General features: G+C 46.5%; 3 protein-coding genes across 6 annotated transcripts; all 3 read right to left on the reverse strand.

Moving 5' to 3' along the window:
- Positions 1–1,802: 1,802 nt before the first annotated feature.
- On the reverse strand, positions 1,803–17,859 carry LOC108029120 (protein bark beetle). 4 transcript variants are annotated; one of them, XM_017101234.2, is made up of 13 exons: positions 17,714–17,859; positions 13,438–14,043; positions 11,674–11,852; positions 7,561–11,614; positions 5,296–7,501; positions 5,029–5,240; positions 4,611–4,966; positions 4,428–4,553; positions 4,242–4,265; positions 4,084–4,181; positions 3,650–4,020; positions 3,366–3,590; positions 1,803–3,268 (listed from the first exon to the last, which is right to left on the reverse strand). In XM_017101234.2, the coding sequence occupies exons 2-13, from the start codon at positions 13,918–13,920 to the stop codon at positions 2,234–2,236; spliced, it is 9,369 nt and encodes a 3,122-aa protein (XP_016956723.1). In that variant the 5' UTR covers positions 13,921–14,043; positions 17,714–17,859; the 3' UTR covers positions 1,803–2,233. The 4 variants fall into 4 exon arrangements, with proteins under 4 accessions (XP_016956723.1, XP_050740787.1, XP_050740789.1 ...); XM_050884830.1 differs by having other exon boundaries at positions 17,657–17,853; XM_050884832.1 differs by lacking the exon at positions 17,714–17,859 and adding an exon at positions 14,623–14,725.
- Positions 17,860–18,124: 265 nt separating this feature from the next.
- LOC108028936 (uncharacterized) lies at positions 18,125–19,128 on the reverse strand. The gene is made up of 2 exons (XM_017100955.1): positions 18,463–19,128; positions 18,125–18,232 (listed from the first exon to the last, which is right to left on the reverse strand). The coding sequence occupies exons 1-2, from the start codon at positions 19,126–19,128 to the stop codon at positions 18,125–18,127; spliced, it is 774 nt and encodes a 257-aa protein (XP_016956444.1).
- A 565-nt stretch (positions 19,129–19,693) lies between these two features.
- Positions 19,694–20,334, reverse strand: LOC108029021 (uncharacterized). The gene has a single exon (XM_017101067.3). The coding sequence runs from the start codon at positions 20,250–20,252 to the stop codon at positions 19,806–19,808; it is 447 nt and encodes a 148-aa protein (XP_016956556.1). The 5' UTR covers positions 20,253–20,334; the 3' UTR covers positions 19,694–19,805.
- Positions 20,335–21,075: the final 741 nt, after the last annotated feature.

A 21,075-nucleotide genomic window follows, 5' to 3' on the forward strand; every position in this document is an offset into this window, starting at 1 on the left:
AAGTCTTAAATGTATTCTTAACATCATCACTTCATCAGCCTTTTTCGTACTAAACTATCTGCTTTCCTCGCCCTTTCACAACGAAGAATACCCTTTTCTCAGCGAAGGAATTTACTTGTCCGTGGACTTAAGAGTAAGGACACGTCAGGGATTTTAAAAACCCATCAACAGTATCGAGAGTTTCCTATAGATATCGAAGTATTTGCTCATATTGAACTATGAGGGGTCCAAAAGGTATCACAATATTTAGGCATGCGCAACGCCCCTAAAGTTACCTTAAAAATCAAGCATACGACGCATGTGCCTGTATGAATTTTTGACAAACTCAAGGTCTTAGTAATATCCTGGTCAACCCATCGAATTCGTTTGAGAAATTGTTCTCTAAAATAAAGAAAAGTAACTTATCTTCGCCCAAAGGATTGAAATACCAATGTTACAAAGTGCAACAGTTCGTATGAGTGATAAACTTTGAAGTCGATGAACCGATCCTATAATATATAAATTTTTTTAATTCTTTTGGTATGCCTTAAATGCCAAAAAGCCGGTGAAAGTAGAACCTTAAAATTGGACCACCCTATTAATTCATTTAAAGTTTTGTAGGTAAGCTTAGCACCAACCTAGTTTTATGGATGGAAGGGCGGGTGAAAGCTAAAATTATAATTATAAAATTAATAATACTAATCACAGTTTGTGCTACTAAACCAAAATTAAACAAAGTGAAACACCATGCTGCTTTATACACATTTTTACACATTTAGCGAAGACACGAATCACTAAAAGTCGATGGAAAATAAAAGGTGAAAAATACGTTGGAATGCAAATATTTAGTTTTTATTTTCTAAAATGTAAACTAAACTAAATGGCAAATAACAATTGAACTGATCTGAAATTTCATCTGAAATATGACATTTAATAATGTTAGCAACATCTTTTTAGATAAGGGTAACTTAATTATTAAATCAGATAAGTAAAAAGTATTAAAAAACACTTGTAAACATGTTGCACTTAGGAATCGTATTTTTTTATTCGAATAGGCGGATATTTTGGAACGGCAACACACTTGAATAAAGTTTTTTAAATTGTTATGTAGCCAGGACTTTTTCCGCGAGTGGAAGGACTACAAACAAGGATTTGGCCACCTGGACAGTGAGTTCATAATGGGCCTAGACGCATTGCATGCGATGACGTTGAAACGCCAGGAACTTCTAGTCCTTATAGAGGACTACGACGGGAACAGGGCCTACGGGCTTTACGATGACTTTTGTTCAAAAAAGGTTACCGCAATCTGTTAATTATTTATTCTGGTCTGCCTTAATACTAACAAACAGAGTATTAAAGTTTGTTTTCCTACACGTTATTTATCTAAATTCTCATACTTTTTGTATCTCCTTGGTTACACAGTAACGAACGTTTTTTAAGGCGAAATTATTTCAAAATTCTCTGAAGAATTCTAGGAACCATAACTCTCTAAAACTCGAATGTTGATATAGTAAATTTGATATTCGCAAAATTTTGAATTTTCAGTTCGGAGGTTTCACCCATTTATAAAATCCGAGAGTGTGTTCAGACCTTTAATGAAGGTAAAAAAATAGAGATTGTCTTGAAAAGTATGCTAAAAAAAATGTATGCTGAAGGAACCCATAATTGGCACATATATGTTTAAAAGTTTAGTTTTATTTTATATTAAATCGTAATATTTATTTTAGTACATTTTTAAGTCTTATTTCCGCTAGCTAGATGGGTAAAAAACTTTGCCCCAGAAAAATATGAAGCTGTTCAATGTTTGATAAAAAGAATTTAAATGTTTTTAAACTTTTATTTTGATTTATTCTTCTGTTTATATACAACAACTTAAAACTAGTTCGATCCGGCAATAGTTAATCGTATTCTTAGGGCTAATGGATGGAATGATCTAAGTTTACCACACAAAAACAACGGGCGGGCGTGTTCGTCTCTCTTGGTCTCTCTCAATCGTAATCTCGATTTTAAAAAGTATACTCTAAAGGCAAACTAAAACTACGAAGCTGTGGTGGTGGTGACCCCAACGAAACTGACAAAAAACGTATTTAAAGCCTTAGAAACTAAAAGAACAACTTAGGGTCTTCTCTTTCAAGTGATGTGATCAATAGCTTGATTTACCCAAAGGGTAGTTGCGAGTAATTCAGATTCTTGTCAGTCTCGCAAGGAGCGGATGGTGAGGGCTAATTTGGAGTATGCAATGGATGACGACTCCTCACATGGCCGTCTCCAGGGGCTGACTGTGGCTGCGCCCGTTGGCTTGCAGGGGCTGCAGACCCCCCGATCCACCATCCCCATCGAAGTCCGTCTCGAGCAGGGCCTCCGACTTGGAGCGATGATACGGATTGGTCAGCGGTGAGGGCGTCGTCGGCGAGGACTCCGCGGACCCCGTCTGGTAGACCGTCTTGGGTCGCCCATGCGCCACGTTTGGGGTGGCCGGCGGCTGGGCCAGGGGCCTCGGGGTCCGGTAGTGGGAGACTGGAGCCTTGCTACTCCGCACGGCAGTGTAGTATGAGTCCGGACGCCGCATGTCCGCCGGCGTGGCCTGCTGACTACTGGCAGGGACAGCGGGCGCTGGGCGGTACAGTGATGACTCGGTGGAGTAGTTGAACTGGTCGAGCTTTTGATCGAAGGGCAGTGAGTCGCCGCTGCTGCGGTGCGGCATGAAGCTGCTGTGCGAGCTCCTCTGGTACTCGGGTAGATTCTGCTTGAGTTCGCTGAGGAAGGCCAGACCCGGCTGGCCGCGCCTTCCGCCCGGGGTGCTGCCACCGCCGCCCTCGGTGCGCAGGGGCAGGGTGCTGGCGTTGCCGTAGTAGTCGGAGCCACCCTCGTCGACCTCCTGGTCGGTGTGGTGTATGATCGGCGTGTCCTCGGCCACACTGGTGCTAATGGAGTTGGCTCGAGTGCCGCCGCCGTAGGTGGAGTTGTCCCGGAATCCCTCGTTCCGGTAGCTCAGCTCGAAGGCGTCGGGCTCCAAGGCGGCCGCCGCCGCGGCGGCAGCTCTCGCCCGGTGGCCACTCGCCTTGGAAATGGTGGCCACCTTGTGACTCTGGTGATCCTGGCCTGACGGCTGCACTGGTCGCAGGGCGTTCTGATTCACATACTCGTTGTAGTGGGGCTTCTGCTCGTAGCCCTCGAAGCTGCCAGCCTCCGAGCTGAGCACACTTTTGTCCATCGAATCGATGGACCCATTGGCCACCATCTGCTTGTAGTCCTGACTCTTCGACAACGTTCCATTGCTGGACATGTTCTGGTTATTTGATGAGGCCAAAGCAACAACATAAAATGGTGGGAAAATAAAAATAAAATAAAAACTGAGGATAAAGCAAATCAAAAGCAAATCATACATAATTGGGCCTGCGGCGAAGGGAACCCTGTGGATCGATGCTGTTCAGGCTGCGCAAGCTTTGGCGAATGCTGTTCCTACGCTGGAGTCGTTGGACATGGCGGTGCTTTGACTTGGCGAACCAGCAGAAGGCCACCAGGATCAGCAGGATAATGGCAAGGACGAAGGCTGAGATAATACTGATGGCAAAGATGTCTGCGCGCCAGGATAAGGGATCAATGATAACCTGCGAAAGAGTGATTCATTAGCAAGGCTTCTCCTTAAGGTCCTTAAGGAGCCTCCTACCCTGGGATCCATTTCGCATATGAAACCGCGCTCCTTGCCGCAATCCTCCAGCTCGACTTCTCCAAACACGAAGCTCGTGCAGCGCTCGATGTGATTATAGTCCTGGATCCACACCTTATCTGGGTACTTCAAGTGCCTCATCTGGCTCTGCAGATACTTCCACAGCGTTGTCTTATCGGTGCGTATGAAAGGCATGGTGGAGTTCTCCGAGCGACAGAAGTCTCGGGCTTCGTGGAATGTCATGGGAGCTCCCACATAGATAAAGCAGGTGTCATGGACCAGGGCCCAACCTGGGGGACATTTTCCGTCCAGGATGGTCTCGTTGTTCATCTGGAAGGGCACGGCTAGGACCTCCAACAGCTTGGGATCGTCTGGTGGGAGTGAGCAGAGGGTTATTACGATTATCCAATGCACTTGGCTCTACAAAAACTCACCTGATTTATCTCTGATGCGAGACTGCACCGATATAGTGTTGTTGTAGCTCCAATAATTGTGACGGGCATCGATCTTAGAGCTCCAGGTTTCAAAGGTCCTGTTTGAGATAAATGGAAAATTAACGGAAGCTCCAGAGATGTTTGGTTACTTCTCTTACCTGTTTTCATAGTCAAAGCTCAAACTACAGGTAGGAAAATGGTAGGAAATAGAAACAAGTAAGAAATTAGATTCCCATTAATAGCTTCGAAGGAGAGATTAGAAGTAGATTTGAAGTAGACATAAAGATAGGACTTCATTCTGCTTTCCTCTATAATACTGCTTTAAATTAAGGTATACTACTTACATGGAATTATTGACGGTCAGCAGCTCGTAATCGTTTTCGTAGTTCTCGAAAATATTATCCACATATTGCTGACCCGCCGTCCCGGCCACAATGGTTGCCCTGGTCATCCAGTTGGTGGCAAAGTTCCTAGGCAACGAGGGTATTTATAATTTACTTATATTTCTTTCAGTTTCACAGACTTACCTATAGAAACCATTGTGAGCCGTGGTCTGATAGATCTGCAGCCGCACCTTTTCGAAGCCGGAAACCTCCATGATTCTGCCGCCCACATTGCTGTGCACGTAGTTATAGCTGAAGTTGGATACCACCTGACATAGTCTTATCACGTCCTCGTAGCCAGCCATGTTCTGGGCAAAGTAATTGCGATAGAGTTCCACTTCCTGGTACGGCGAGGACTGGCGTCCTTCCACGTAGAGAGCGGGGCGGTTGCGGTTCCTCATGAAGAGATTGTGGTGCACGAAGCCCCGAAGTGAGGTTGCAGAGCCCCGAGAATCAGCTCGAATCTTCAAGCCTCCTTGGTTTTCTGTGATCAGGTTGTTCTGTGGTATGAAATAGAAAATAGTTGTTATGCTTATTTACTGCATGCACACGCCCTGCTCACCATAAAGTACAATGAGTTCATGTTCTGCACATCCAAATTCAAGGCCGACGTGCAGGTGGAAAAGTTGCCATACAGTTGCCGGCAATTCCTCTCTATCCTATTGCCTATCAGGGTCAGCGTGGGCGTGACCTCACCCGCAGAAGAATAGGCTACCGCCCCCTTCATCGCGCCAGAGATATGGGAGTCCGTGATGTTGTGCAAAGCATCGCGATCTATAAAAGGATTCTGCGTTAAACGCAAGCTGTATAGGAAGAGGGGTTTACTTACACTGGCCCAATGTGGAAATGGGCACCGTGACGACCTCTGCTATGAAACCATGAGTTTCGGGAGCACCACTGGCCACCAGCTGAAGACTCATCGTTGGGCCCTTGGTCTTGAAGAACGACCTTTGATTGTCCGTGTCAGATTCGATTTTACCCAAGTAGGTGGCAGTCACGTTGTAGATGTCACCGTCGTAGAGCTTTATGAAGTCGGTTCTGCCGTACAGCTTGGAGTGATTGAAGAGATTTGACTGCAGCAACCGGAAGCCAATGGGCTTAGCGCGGAAAGCGGAGGTGAAGATCTTCACACAGTTCACGGGGTTGTTGTCGTACTTGTAGTAGATCAGCATGCGCTCTTCGATGGTCAGCACCTTCTGGGGATCGCAAATGTCCACCAGCGAGAAGAGTTTGTACGGAAGATCCAATTTCTTCAGGGGCGAAAAACTGGACTCATCGCTGTCGCGGCCCTCGCCACTCAAAGACACGATGCTGATCCCGGTGCCCAGTGTTTTGTTGATGCTCAGGTGGTTCAGGTTCAGTTTGCCACTGGGCGCTATCATGTTTATGCCATGGTTGGCCGAGTTCTCAATGCTCACCGACGTTATGGACGGGTTCTTGTGAATGGCTTGAATGGCAGCCGCCTTGTGGTTGTGCAGGATGCCAGCCTGCTCAATCCGCACATACTCCAGCTGACTTTCCCTCAGAGGCAGCCTGGCGTGCGACCTTGTGTTATGCAAACGATGCTCGTACTGGATTTCCTCGAACTTGGAGTTGGCGAACCGAATGCCACCCCAATAGACCTCATCGTCGGCGATGCTGTTGCAGCTGACAAACACGAAGACGTCGTCCCAGCGGCATTCGTGGCGATGCCCATAGAGTTGGCCATTCAACCGCTCGGCACAGTCCTCCATTCTCTCCTCGTCACCCCGGCACTCCAGTGGCTGAACCCAAGACCAAATTCGGGTCAGGGAGTTCGTGTGGAACTCTATCCTGCGGTCGTGGCCATAGTAAACATTCAGCGGGTCATAGCCCAGTTCGCGGCACACCACCTGGGCATTTCGCTCCGTGAATCTGCTATCGCAAATGGGCACCCACTGGAGCGTGGTGTGGTTGAAGTACTCCAGGAATCCCTCGTTCAGTCCAAACATTCCGTCGGCATCGCCCGTGCAGTTATTGGCACTGGTGCACAGCCTTATCGAGTCGAACTCCGTCAGAGGAGCACTCATGTCCTCCAGAGCACGCTTCTTAGGCTGAGCATCAGTCAGCGACTCCCGTGTGGCATTTCTAAAGGGTCTCATCACGATGGGCGACTCCTTATACCCGATGGCCACCAGGGTGCCCAACACCAGTATGCCCACGTTCGGCTCGAACTCCATGGTGACCCCGTGGTTGATGGTCAACGTTTTGCCGGGCATCACCGTGATGTCAGAGTGTATATAGTAGGGAGTGCTCTGCTTCGTCAATGCCAAGTCCTTGTACACCCGGCCACCTCTATAGGTGGACAGATCTATCTCCTGGTCCTGGTTGAAGGGCACCACCACCGAAACACTGGCATCGTAGCTGTCTTCGATGAGGAAAGGTTGGTATATGACATCCGCGTGGTCGTTCCAATTGTCGAAGTCGAAGATCTTGGCCTCTATGAAGGCGGTGTCCTTGGTGCCCCACCAATTCTCCCTGGCCTCAAAGTAGTTATTCAATCGGGCCGATCTCACACCTGCCACCAGGTTGTAGTCCATTTCGTTATCGGATATCAAATTGCGGTACAGCCGGACATTCTGGACACCATCCAATCGGATCACTGCGGTAGGCAGTTTGTGTTGCTTCTTTATTCTCCTCGCAGCTTTCATGTAGTGGTTTCGGTAGTTTGCCGTCATGGTGACAATATTATTTCCCTTGAAACTGTTGAATTCAATACTGGCGGGTACTTGGCCGATGATTTCGCTGAGGGAGTCCGCATTGAAGAGCAGCACAAACTTGGCATTATTCGACTCGAAGCGGTTGTTGTCGAAGCGCAGTCGCTTTTCCATGCCGTCGAGAGCTATCAGAGCTCCAGGACAATTATTCTCCCTAAAGACGTTGGAGGTTATATTGAAAACCGTATAGTGGCCGGAAACGGAAATGCGGAAGTCGCGATTCCTCTGCCAGGTGCTGTTGCCAAAGTAAATGGAGTGCGTAAAGTTCTCGTTGTATTGCCAGACATACGGTAAAGCCACCTGAAAGCACATAATACTAGATTAGAAACGTTTCAATACAAGAAACATCCGAATCCTACCTGGAAACCACCATGAGTGTTCTGCTCCACCGTGGTGTCCTGAATAACGTAGTGGAACAGATTGTTGGATGAGCGCAGATCCTTTGACATTTGCCGTATTCCATGGCCATTTTGGGTGATCAGCGAACTGTTGATGTGCAGGGTTGTCTCTGACAAATTACTGGAGATCACGTCCCAGAACGGCGACCTTATAAGTACAGCTTCTCTTTCGTTGTAGCTCAACTCGGAGTTGATCAACTTGATTGATTCGTTGGCTTTCCTCAAGTAGTACTCCCCGTTGTCGCCTAGGTAGCGATTGTAATAGATGCCCGTTATACCTCGCAGATTCTTTTGTATCTTCGTTGATCGGATCGTCAGTGTGGGCACTGCTCCGCTGACTATGCGGTTCCTTATGTTTTGAACTGGAGCGGTGACTGTACTCAGCATGAGAACAGCTCCTCCTAAGGCCTGCAAGCCGCTTTCGTAGTAAATGATAATGCCATAACTGCTGCTGGTGACCGGGAACACATTTAAATCCCTCTTGACTTGCCACAGGTCACTCCTTATGTTTTCTGTCCTGGCATTCAGGATGTTTATGCTTTCCGTGGACAGGTTGTGAATGGGATTCAGGAGCTGAATACCTATGACATAGCCAGCTGGACACTGAACCACTATTTTCCTGTTGATAGTTTGGCCGAGGATCTCTTCAGTCCGTATGTACTTGTGCTCAAAGGTTCCCAGATCTATATTGCTTATTTCATGTGGCAAAATATAGGGATCGTAGTCGGTGTCAAAGGAGTTAAAGTCTGTGGCCATGTTGAACCATCCGCCGATTTCCTTTTGATCCAAGGCGGAGATCACGGCGTCGTGCGAAATGCCACTGCCCTTGTTGTCCTTGATGATCGATCCCGAGATCCTAAAGTCCAGTTGCTTGAGGCTAATGCCACTACCTCTATTGCCGGAGAACTCCGAGTTCTTGATGTTATTCACGGACTTTCCGGCATAGATATCGGAGTACACAATGCCCAAGCCATCTTGCAGGTTGTTCACTACTCTCACGTTTTCCAGGTTGTGCCGCGCGTGATCCATTTGGACGGCGGGCTTGAAGGCATTGGTGGTGTAGTCAAAGAGCCCGGCCTTCTCCACGGTTACGTATTGCAGATCAGCTCTTTCGGCCAACATGCTGAACCGCACACCGGCCCAGGCACCCTCGTAGCACCGGAGACCTACGTCGTTCTCATGACTGCAGGTGTTTTCGAACTCGTACTCAGCCCTGCACTTGGTGACATCGCGATCCTGCAGCGTGCACCTGACATTGGCCACCAAAATGTCCTCGGAGGTGCCGGCATTTGGTAGCTGCGAGCGGAGTAATCGCCAGTCCTGGGGGTTCAGGGAGTAGCCTAGTTGGTGGCACACCAAGGCCGCATTCAGGACATTCCAGCCGTAGTCGCAAACAGTACCCCATCGTCCCTTTAGATACACCTGGAGTCTTCCCTCATTGGCACCCGCCCCACCAACCAGTCGCACCGGAACTCGGGGCACTCCATCCGAGGGTATTGCCTCCGTTTCCATGTCTATGGCCTCCGTTTCGCTGTCCAAGTCGATGGTCTCCGTGTCATTATGCTCGCCAATGATCGTTTCTCGTTTCAGGGTGAACAGTATATCATCGGGTCGGCGTCCCCTGGCTTCCAACTTTCCCGCCACCATCATTCCCACGCTGGGCTCGAATTTGAGCGTGGTGCCGGGCTGGAGTATGAGCTTGCCACCGGGTCTGATATTGATGTCCTTAGTAACCGTGTACGTTCCAGCCGGAACCATGTCCTGGCCATCCACTTCGCCACCAATGACATCACTCCCCTCGTGGAAAAACCGGGGAACCACCGTGGAAACCGTGATCATGGCTGTGGAACCAGGGTTCGAGCTGTGCAGTAGGTACGGTATGTAGCTAATCTTGGCCAGATTGTAACGATCGTTGCGGTGGAACAGCCGGGCGTAGATCTTGTTCTCATCCGTGTGGCCCAGCCAGTTGCAAGTGGCGTTGATAATCTTACTCTGGTCGGTGAGTTGGGAGCCGATTTCGTACATGGAGTCCAGATTGTGCAGGATGTTCCGGAAGATATCTACGTTGCTCGAGCCCACGACCACGGGTGCTGCCACTCGGGATCTGGGATTGAGGCGACCGGCGCCATCACTTCCCTCGGAGCCAGCTATCAAAGGACCAAAGGCTTCGGTGATGTTGTTGCCCCTCACAAAGTTCCGCGTAAATAGTATGTACTGCACTTCGGCTCTACTGTAGGGCGATAGGGCCAGGGAAACCACGTGCACTCCACTGTTCCTCATGAAGTAGTTGCTCTGTATGATCAGCTTCACGGGGAAGTAGTTAAACTCGGGGTATATATAGTCGTTGTTGATGAACAAGCAGCCATAGGAGCCATAGCGGAACATGTTGTACTCAATCCTGCCCTGGAGATTCAAGGCCGGGCTTAGGTGAATGGAGTTGGCCTGGGAGTACTTGAACTGATTGTGTCCCAGCTGGAGCTGCATGTTGGGGCGTCCATTGGCGGTGGCCTGGTAGCAGGATTCAATGAATATATCGTTCTGCTGGCTGCCGTTGAAACTGTTTCCTGTGATGTTCACCCAAATGGGTCGGCAGAAGTTGCCGTGGAACACTCCAGTCTCCAGATTTCCACCGATCTGTGAGTACTCCACCACGCTGGTTTGGTTGAAGGGAATGTACTCCATTCGGTCCACGTCGGCTGTCTGGTTCAGCCAGGTGGCTACGCCATATCCTTTGTTGGCAGTCAAAGCTGACCTGGAGATGTTTCGGTTGCCGCCGTAATAGGTGATGTTCACGCCTGCGCCGTTGTTGAAACTTATGTTGGAGCTGGTGATGTTGACATCCCCGGCTCCACTCGTCACATGAACCCCGGCCACATGACCATTTCCGGAGACGGAGCTACCGTGCACATGGAGCTTGGATCTTATGTTATCAATGGCCACGCCGCGACCTCCGTTGTCCTCCACGGTGGACTGGGACACCCTGAGGTCATAGGCCACCGAATCACCGGAAGTCATGCGGAAGAAGCCATTCAGCTCCTGCCTGGCATCCGCCCGGATCCTCACAAACATTTTCTCCCTCGTCGAGGTGACACTTTGGGGTCTCGTGAAGTTCCTGGCCTTCCATTCGAACAGCAAGCGGTCGTTTGTGGAGGCCCCATCGTAGATTTCCACGGTGGCCGTTTCGTTCTGCATCAGAACGAAATTCTCGAAGTGCAGGGTCAGTAGGTAGCCCGGTCTGGTGAAGAAGTACTTGCCGCACTCCTTGCCAGATCCCGCGTAATACTTCTGGGTGAACGACAGCGAGATGGGGTAGGTCTGGCCCGACGTGGTGGGTAAGGTGCAGAAGTCATAGATGCTGGCGCGATCCTTCCGCTCCGTTCCCCTCAAGTCGTGCCCCACGTACTTGACCCCGTCTCCGGCATTATCCACTATGGAGCAGCCGTCCATTTGCACTGCCCCCTGACTCGAGTTGACGAAGACTCCGATGCCATTGCATTTCCTAACCGTGACATTTTGCAACTGGAATCCGGCCGAGGGCCGCGTGCTGTTAAATCCCGTGTAGGCCGAGTGGCTGATCACCACATGCTCCATCTGGGGAGGTAGTCCCTGGACTTCCACTGCCGACTTGGCACTGAATCCCGCGCCGTTTCCTGCCCTTATGATGTCCACGTATTTCAACCGGGACTCCGACTGGGCCGCATAAACTATGTTGTCTCTGCCCAGGGCCTTCGTGGATGGGGCGTTGTCGAAATATATGCCTCGCCAGTGGCCCAGAGTTTCGGAATGTACGGGCAGACATTGGATACCCAGATCATTGTGGTAATCACAGGCACCGGCTCCCATTTGGCGGGAGGTCCAAGCGCAATCCTGGAGATTGCTCTCGCCACCCTTGCACTTGGGCTGTTCGTAAAGGAGCCGGGGGTAGTACCCTGCGGTTCGTTCCACCCAGTTCCAGAACCGACCGCCCCTGAAGCCCAGCTGCTTGCAGGCCACTCCATAATCCGCCAGTGTCCAACTGTTCATGGAAAACAATAGTTATATTATGAATTACTCTAGGGTCATTAAGTAACCTACTTTCTGGAGTTGGAGCACACGGATCGCCAAGCTCCCTTGTGGAAGAGCTGCAGTCTTCCCTCCACTGGAGTGGGTCCATCCACTAGGCGAATGCCCTTCTCCTGGTCGTCGGGCAGCTCCAACTTGTAGTTGGCCGTGTTACTCTGGGATTTTAGCACAATTCTGGAAGTGGGTGTGCCCTAGGAGATGAATTATCCGAAACTTTAGTGCTGCCTTCAAAACATATATTTCATTTAAAGTCAAGTAACATTGATGAACCAATATTTTGAGAGCCTGAAATACACAGCTTATGGTTCACATGATCGTTGATTTGACCCAAATTTCACTGACGATCCACTTTTCGGCTTAAAAACTTTAGAAATAGACCGAATAAAGTTCTTGATAAGGAGATAGCACATTTTCAAAGGTAGAAGATGTCTTCAAACCAATTTTAAAAATACTTAGTTTAAGTAAACTATTAAATGTAGAGTATTTCTTCTGCATTATTTTCCCAGTTAGTCATGTCTGCATTTTCTTTTCAGCTCACACATTTCACTTCGACATTGTTTCTCTCACGTAGCATGCAATTATTTTCGTTTTCAATTATGATATCTTCTCGCCGTTTGGCCTTCGTTTGCCAATGAAAATCGACATGGGGAATACATAGTATATGTAATTTTCGAGGCAATTGGGGCATCAATTAACACCTATGCTGCGAAGAGCTCCAAACGAACAGTCGCCCACTCCCGCAAAACAGTTTTATTAAATTAAGAACAAGCCGTTCTGATCTCTTAACCCTTGAAGACACATGACTCAATGGTGTTTTGCATATGCCCAAAACAACAAGAAAGTAGCGTGCAACACACATATCGAGGGCTTAGAATTGGCTTAAGAGTTTGACAAAGCTAATTTAATCATTTCCCTTTCGCTCTGTGAAATTGTCAATTGTGCGACTCCGACATTCACTTAAATCTAATTAACCCCCGGTGACCCCCTGACCGCTGATTAAGAGGCTGTGGAAGCTAAGAGCAGAGCGGAACATGCAAAGTGCACGTCATAATTGAGAGGAAGTCAACTGAACTTGGCTGACCCAATTATGGGGTTAAAGATGGAGCAGGCCCTAACCTACCGCCACATACACCACACACAGTGTTGTGCCCTCGATAGGAATTCCAAGCTTTGCTGCAGTATCTCCCCTCTCTCAATGATGTGTAAATCAGACAATCGCAATCTTATCGCTGCCACAAAGTCAACAATGGGAGAACTTCAGAACGAAACTTTTGTACGCGGCTTATCTATCAGTAAGATTACTCATAGTGGACCCTCGGCGGCTGATAGCAACAGGTGCCGCCTAATCATTCGCAAAACGCCTACAGGTGGAGTCGAGAAATGTGATTCAACTGAGAAAATACCCTGTAAATATTATACTTTATAGAATAAGATGTCTAAAGCTATCCTTAGCGGGTTCCAAATTGCTTTGTTTTTTGCTCTTATATATCCTACAAGCTTATGGTAGAATACTGATTACAACAGCATTTAATATTTACTAATCTCGAAACCTAGAATTGTTCTTATTAATATTATTATGATGAATCGCCAACAGTATTTCGTTACTGTTTGGTATGGCGAAAATACGATTTCATTATGTCCATTTCCCAAGCCCATTTTCCATAAACATTTTTCCTCTCTCTATATAAGGTTTCACCCCGTCAATCACACTCAAGTTACCCAGAGCTTCTCCTGCCCCATAATGAATTTCCCCATCAGGGTTTTCCGCCGACTTACCACCGCCTGCAGGACGCCGCTGACTTTGAGGCCTTTGGTGGGGGCGAACTCGATGGTGACGCCCGGTTCGATGGTCAGTCGGGCGCCTCGCAGCACCTCGAGGTCCTCGCGCGCCAGGTAAGGACTCTCGCTGCGCCGCAGGATTCGGTCGCTGAGGATTTCCCCGCCTTGCAGCTCGGTGTATGAGGCCGATGACGTCAGCGGGGAGGTGGAGCTCTGCGGCGCCACCGTGACGTCTGCGCCAGAATGTCGGGTAGCTGGCAGTATCTGGGTGGCGCCATCGAGACTGGCGAACTCGATGTCATTATCCTGCAGCAGTTCCACCTCCTTGGAGTCGACGGCTTGGGGACCTTCCTGGCCCCGCGCCAAGTGGGTCGAGGAAATCAGCGCTACGACCGCCCATAAACATATGCTGGCCCATTTTGGATCCCTGTGGGGCTGGCTTTTTCGTTGGCAGTGGCTTTTATGACGTTGCAGCTTCATTTGTGCATTGTTTTCGGATCACTTTTCGTTGTTGTTAAGTTTGGTTTGCTTTTCCTTTAATTAATTACTTCGCTAGGGGTTTTATTACACATTCGCCATGGCAGTTTGGTGATTATTAAACAGCTGCACGGAGGAAAACGATTGGAGGGATTAGATTTTTATCGTATTTTTATAATAATATTTGTGTAATGGTTTTACATATTTCTTAGTTATCCCGTTTTGTGCTTATATTGGACATTTATTTATTGTTTTTTCAGTATTTTTTATCACTCAATTTAAAAGCTACAATTAAATAATTTCTTCTTTTCTTTCTATGTCACTGTTTTGAATCACTTTTTCAATTTTTGAGTTCTTTAAAATTTTAAATTTCTGTTTTTACTTAGCTTTTATCACATATACATATTTAGTAACGAATATAAAGGAATTTTGTTAGCTTTAGCTTCATAAAAATCACTTTTCGGGCGCTGTTTGGGTCTAATTATCACCTATCAACAGTTCTTCATGCTTTTCACACACTTTTCAGTTAGTGCTCACCAATTGTTGTATTTTCAACACCGCAACCTCAAAAATCTTAAGGTTTCCCAACAGAAACATGGGAATTTCGGGCCTCATTGTTAACAAATTTTCTGATAAGCAACTAGAAGAACGGGCCCAAAAAAAACCGAAAAAAAACAACAACAGAACTCCTACCAACACTCTCACACACAAGTACCAGCTTTTGGATTTTCTTTTGGCTTTTTCCTATGTTTTCCACCCAAAACACGTCCATACGCAAAGAACCGTTAGCAACGACTGAAAACCGAGAGGGTTTAGTGTTTGACATGACCCACCAGAAGAGCGAGAGGGCGCGATTGGAAGAGTGGTTGAGCGAAAGGGCAGGGCGACGAGCAACAATAACAAAAGAAGTGAGGCAAACAAACAACAATATGGTAATACTGGGGAGTTGTTGCTGGAATTCCCCCACTTTAGTGAAATAACTGTAAAAGTGTAGGCATTTCATTCATGCCCCAAGAGAGCGTGCCAGAGAGAGACGGGGCGAAAGAGAGCGACGCACGCACCGCAAGTTCGTGCTTTTCCCCGAGTTTTCTTTTATTTTCCCTCGGTTACGTGTGCGTAGTAAGAAGGCAGAAGAAAGCATTTCCACCTTCGACTCGTGGGCTTTAGCCAAACTTTCCCCCACCCTCACCTACACTGAGCAAAGTGAGGGAGAAGGAGGATCAGTAAAATCACCAACTTTTGAGATACTTTTTTTGCATTTGCATTTTTTATGGATTATTTTTGTATTACTTAAAAAATATTGTCTCGATGTGAAATGTTTATATATGATCTTTAATTTTGACCAACTAATTAACTAGTTTTTAAACAGTAAGTAAAAACAGTAATATATAATTCGTATTTTAATATTAAAAGGGTATTTTTTCAAAAAGGTATTTTTTAATTTCAAAGCTCAAAAAAATGAACCATTTTCCTCCGTGCACCCCCAAGATTCTTGATAACCAGCATTTTAAATTTATCGAATATGCAGAGTAGCCTTATGGGGCGGGGTTTCGAGGAGGCAACGGTGCGTGTGTGGATTGTATCTTGCACGTTGTATCTGGTATACGACGGTCGATGGATGTGACTCAACTGCAACGCCGAATGTTGTTTTTGTGGCTGCCGTGACTGCATTTGAAGTGCATTCAAAAGTTTATTGCCTGTCTTTTTATGGGTTTATTAACTTTAGTTTGGCTTGCGTTGCGCATTGGCATTTTGCGTTTCCCATAAGTTAAGTGAATGCACTAAAAATGGGCCTCTCTTTAAGTTGAGCTTAAGAATCATTAACCTTTAGTAGACTAGGTATTGCGTAGTAAAAGGTGCTTTTTTATCGAAGAAAGTTCATGAAAGGTCTTAAATTACTTAGGAACATTAATTGATAAGATATAAGGAGTACAAATGATTGCAGAAATGTCAATACCTGTACTATATATAGTAAGTCGAAAAAACCTTTCCAGCACCTAAAATATAATAGTTTTACTATTTGTTTTACTAGAACACGTTCTACATCTGCTCAATTCAATTCCCATGCTAGATTTCTAGTTTAATTGGGCTTTCTCTGAATGGTTGGGAGAGGTGAAAGGGTTTTCCCGCTGTGCAGCTGTTTTTTGGTCAATTTTACAGCAATTTAATTTAGTTTCCGTTCTAGCAAGAGTTCAACAACCCGATGGACTAAAATGCTAGAATAATGACGATTGTCTAAACAATTTTATGCTCGTTTGAGGTCTCGTGATTGTCCAATCTGTGTTGATGAAATTACGAGTATCCAGAATTTGTGAGTTGTTAGTCATTTGCCGGCTTCACTGATCGTTGCATGAGTAATACAACCCACTACTCGTTAGATAGAATTTCCTCTGTTCCTATCTCAGAGACTGTCATTGATGTTGCTCACCGCGCTAAAATGCTAATAAGCTTGACCAGCGAGCTTTGCATTCCCATTATTTTTGAAGCTTATGGATACACATGCACCGAATGTGTTTGTTTTTTGTTTACAATTTTGTAGATAGGCTTTCCTGATGTTTCATAAATTAATTATTCATTATTTTAGTCAAGTCAAAAAAATCACTTTTTAAATCACGCAAAATTCATCCCCAAAAATTTGTTTAAAAATCTTTGTTTTTAAAACCTACAATAGGATAATCCAATAAAAAGAACATTAAAAACGAATATAAAGTGAGAAGAAACTATAGGGTATCTTTCAGTCTAAGACCTGTTGCTCTATTTGAACAGGCTGGGATTTATAATGCACCGGAATACTTAGGTCTTAGCTTTGCCTTTCCTTATCTACGCCAAATGATTGATAATGCCCAACTTCCTCTTACGCATGCGAAAATGTTCTTTTAATTCACTTTTTCCACCTCTTTACTACCGACCTGTTATAACCAGAGGGGCAACGCGTCATCGGCTTCCACATTCAATTGCCGGCCGAATGACTAATGCGGAACGGAAGTAGCAGAGGAACTTGGCTAAAGGGAAGCCGTCTATAGAGGGGGATGCGAGGGAGCCCAGCGGTATTAAACAAGTGCAACCAACGTTGCGGCTCGCTGAACGCATCAACTTAAAAGTTGCAGTTGCAGTTTATTGGCCACAAACCAGCGCAAAAATAGCATAAGAAAAGATTGCCGTAGATGGGGCAATTAGTTGCTGCCAAGAAAGCGTGCAAAAATAGGGAGAAACGGAGCAACAGCTAACAGAATTTTCGGATCCAATCTTCATACTCCGGTGGCTTTCTTTCGCTCAGAAAACACTGTTATTAAATAGTACCTTAGGTACCCTTACTGATGGATACTTTTTATTTTCGGTTTATGAACCCTCAATTTGCAGAAGATTTACAAACACACATGATCTGCCAAAGGATCTATAATAATTCTATATAAAAGGGCGCGACACTTATAACTCGTGGATTAAAGAACATAGTAATCCTAATTCTATGGCTCCAGAATCCTATCTCCTTTAAGCCGTAACTTAGTGCGCGTCTTGTATGTTTTCTTTGTGTACTCCGCATTGGCATTTAACAGGTATTGGTGTGTTTGGTAATACTTTTCGGTGGTGCCACCAACACAACCTCACTGCTTGGCCCAAAGCTTCGGGTTTTCACTCTTGGTTTTCTTGAAAAATACTTTATTTTGCCAGCACTTTATCAAACACACTTGCGCGCATCTCTTCCGATATTATTTCAGACGTTTCGGAAAGGTTTTCATACACTTTTCAGAAGCAACGCTCGACGCGTTTAAGGCGCGGTCAGCCAGCGATCACTCACACTCTGAAGAACCGACTGTACGTATACGTGACAGCCAAGAGAAAAACGACAAAGCACCGTTGAGATCAATAAGTTACTACTGCCAAGCGTTGTGTCCCGATCAAGCGCACACGTCCAACATCGAACACCTTCTGAACCGAACTGAGTGCCGCACGCAAAGCTGAAAGCCCAGTAAGACGAGCGGCGCAGAGCGCGTTGAGTTCGCCAGAGAGGAGCCGCCGTCCCAAGTGGCCAAGCAAAGCCATCTGGCCAGGTAAAGCCAAAAGCCCGGAGAAGCTTTGGGGTCTCCGAAAGGCCAGTAGCACTCTCCGCGCTCAGTTACCTTGGCCGAAATGCCGAATGTGGCCAGTGCAGCAGCCGAAGCTTCGGGTTCCAGAGCTGGTGACTTGACCTGTTGCTGTTGGTAGCCGGCTAACAGTCGGCCGACTCGCGGGTGGTTTCTGGCTCTGCAGAACCACGGGTGAATGTTACGAAACCTCGGAGCTGGCTTTTACTAGCAGTATCTGTGAGGTCTTCAGCCTGTTGGTAGAGCAGATTATGTTGGGGAAACGTTTGCGAGCGATCTGTTAAAATGGAAAACTCTCGCTGTCTCAGACACTTAATGCTTTGGGTATCATGGGTGTTTTATTTTTGAAACCGGTGTGGCGAAAAATAAATACATTTTAATGGTGTTCTGAAGTTTTTGCTTATTAGACGACTTGATCAGCCTGGCAAATGAAACGGTTTAGTCGCTTATCACAAGGGCTCACATGCATGAGGCCCGATATCAATAAAACGCAGTGCGGTGACGTTTCGTCTTCGTAACTCGGTTCCGGCGACCTCCAATTTGTGAAGGGATCGGTCTTGTTGGAGGCCACAGAGCTGAAGTGCCTCCGTGCTGCAGGCTCGTATAGGCCTAGCCAGTAGTAGGTGTTGTACTTAAGCCTAGCACTGATTTTCTCAAGTTCTTCTTGGTCTTTGACGGCTGCCAGATGGCCTCCCAACCGGCGACAGGTTAGTTTAGCAGTCCTCCAAGTCAGTTGCTGAGTTTCTTCTATATAAAAGTACCTTGAGCCGATGCGCTCGAATCCCAGAGGCACGGTTCTTCCATCTATTCTGGATACCACCTTCCTTATAACTGCTAGTTCGCTTAGCAGCTTGCTTTCTGAAGCCTCCATTCCCCGCAGTGCTTCCTCGTTCCCCATTGGGGCGTCGTTCAGGGCGTCCACCTTGATAAGCAGTTGTTCTAAGTGAGCTTCTATCCTCTCCACGCGACCGAACAGAGGCTCCAATGCCGACAAACAGAAAGCGCCGCATTGCTGAGGTGCATTGCTAAGGACGCAAACTGATCCTGGGTCCTGGGCTGAAGAAAACGGGGATCCAAAAAGATTCAGTAGGACTACTGAGGGTAGAAAACAGCGGCTGAGATTTAACATTATACGAGCTCGAACGATTTAAACAACCAGCCAGGGCAAACGGCTTGTATATACTGACTGTGAGTTATGGAATTTCGGAGCTCCCATAAACTCTGCTCAGCATAACCTATCTGGTACCAGCCTCAGAATGACTCTAATAAGGGAACCGGATGTATGCTAGAAATAAGATGTCAAACTGACTCATAGTGCCAGAATAGTACAATAATATATTATATAATAAAATAATATATACTAATATATAATACCATGTAATATATACGTAGGTAGACTGTAATGAAAGGGTATATCAAAGTCGTAAGGTCTTTCATTAAATTTACAAATCTACACGTAAAATGTATGAGCTGCTGAGTGGCGCCACCGTGGGCGTTTTTGGGAACTACAAGATCATGAATGATATCCACTACGACGCCAGCTCCCGTTGTGTTGAGAGTTGGAACTAAACAAGAAAGCGCCACCTGGGCGGCACTGAGATGTAATACAATTTCAACCGACTTTGATAAGCAGAAGACAACGAAATACTATTTTTAATGCATTTGGGATCACGTACGAGTATTGATTAAAAAAACTAGTTTTTGATTTCATTTATATTTCAGTCCTGCATTGTTAATAATAAGTGTTTTCCATTCTTCAGTGCAAAATGTAGATAAGGTTTGTAATAGTAAAATTGCATCAGGAGCCTAGCGCAAGGTCATCATGTTCACAAACTCCTCGAAGTTGAGGTGGTTGTCCTGATCCAGGTCGTACTCGCGTATCATGTCCTCCAGCTCGTCCTCACCCAGTTTCTCGCCCAGGGCCATGAAGACGGCCCTCAGCTCGGTGGCAGAGATGTACCCGTTGTTCTCCTTATCAAAAACGCGGAAGGAATCGCGCAGCTCGTCCTCCTTACTGGTGTCGCGCATCTTGCGAAGAATCACGTTGCAGAACTCCGCTGCCGAGATGGAGCCGTTTCCATCCGAGTCCACCTCGTTGATCATCGACTGCACCTCGGATTCGTTGGGCTGGCGACCCAGAGCACGGATGACCACGCCCAGCTCCTTGGAGGTAATGGCTCCCTCGTTCTCCTTGTCCAAGATCCTGAAGGTATTTCTGAGCAGATCCTGCTCCTCCCTCGACAATTCATCCATATCGCTCGGTTGATATTATTGAAAAGTATATACTTGCTTGAAACTATTCTGATCGACTGATCTTTTTCCACACACTTGTGTGTCACTTGAACTTGAGTTACTTAATAGGGGTCCTTGGATAGGAAATAGGAAATAGAATAGTATATCTCTGGAAATATTCATATTCTTAGCCAGTAACTTTTCTCTTACCATTATAGCTCTCCTTACTTTAAAAACTTGTTGGTCATATACCTAAATTTTAATATAACAAGACCTTAATCGTTTTTTGGGTAATATCCGAGCATTCTCACGCACTGTTTGGCAAACAAATCACGTGCTTTCCTGGACCCCAGATGATATCATCTGGCGGAGAAACTCCGCGGCCTCACGCGAATTATTTTATAGTTGCACCAGAAATTGATGTCATCAGTGGGGGACAAATGTGGGCTCCCATTCCGCCCAGTGGGAAATTCCAGGAAGCCAACAGGCAACTCCAACTGGCGGTGATGACAATTTGCGTGGCATTTTAATTGAACTTTCTACGTGTTTGAGTGGTGTACTTTGATTCGAGCCCCATCCACCGATTTTTCGTCGATTCGAGTCAATGTTAAAGGCGTTGCCACAAACCGCAAACTGTCGTGTCTAGGAGGTCGGGGAGGGGCCTCGAAACGTGCCTGAAGTATTATTACCGCCGTTTGTGATTGATGGCCTCATGCGAGTGAGTCAGTGGATTTTTATGGCTCTACGCAGATCCCTTCCCTTCAATCAAGTGGCAAAAAATCTGGACATCGATCTCTCTGATATTAGCTAACTTTATTTCAGATTTACTGCCGAGGAGAAACCT

Source organism: Drosophila biarmipes, chromosome 2L (assembly GCF_025231255.1).
Source record: "Drosophila biarmipes strain raj3 chromosome 2L, RU_DBia_V1.1, whole genome shotgun sequence".
NCBI lineage: Eukaryota > Metazoa > Arthropoda > Insecta > Diptera > Drosophilidae > Drosophila > Drosophila biarmipes.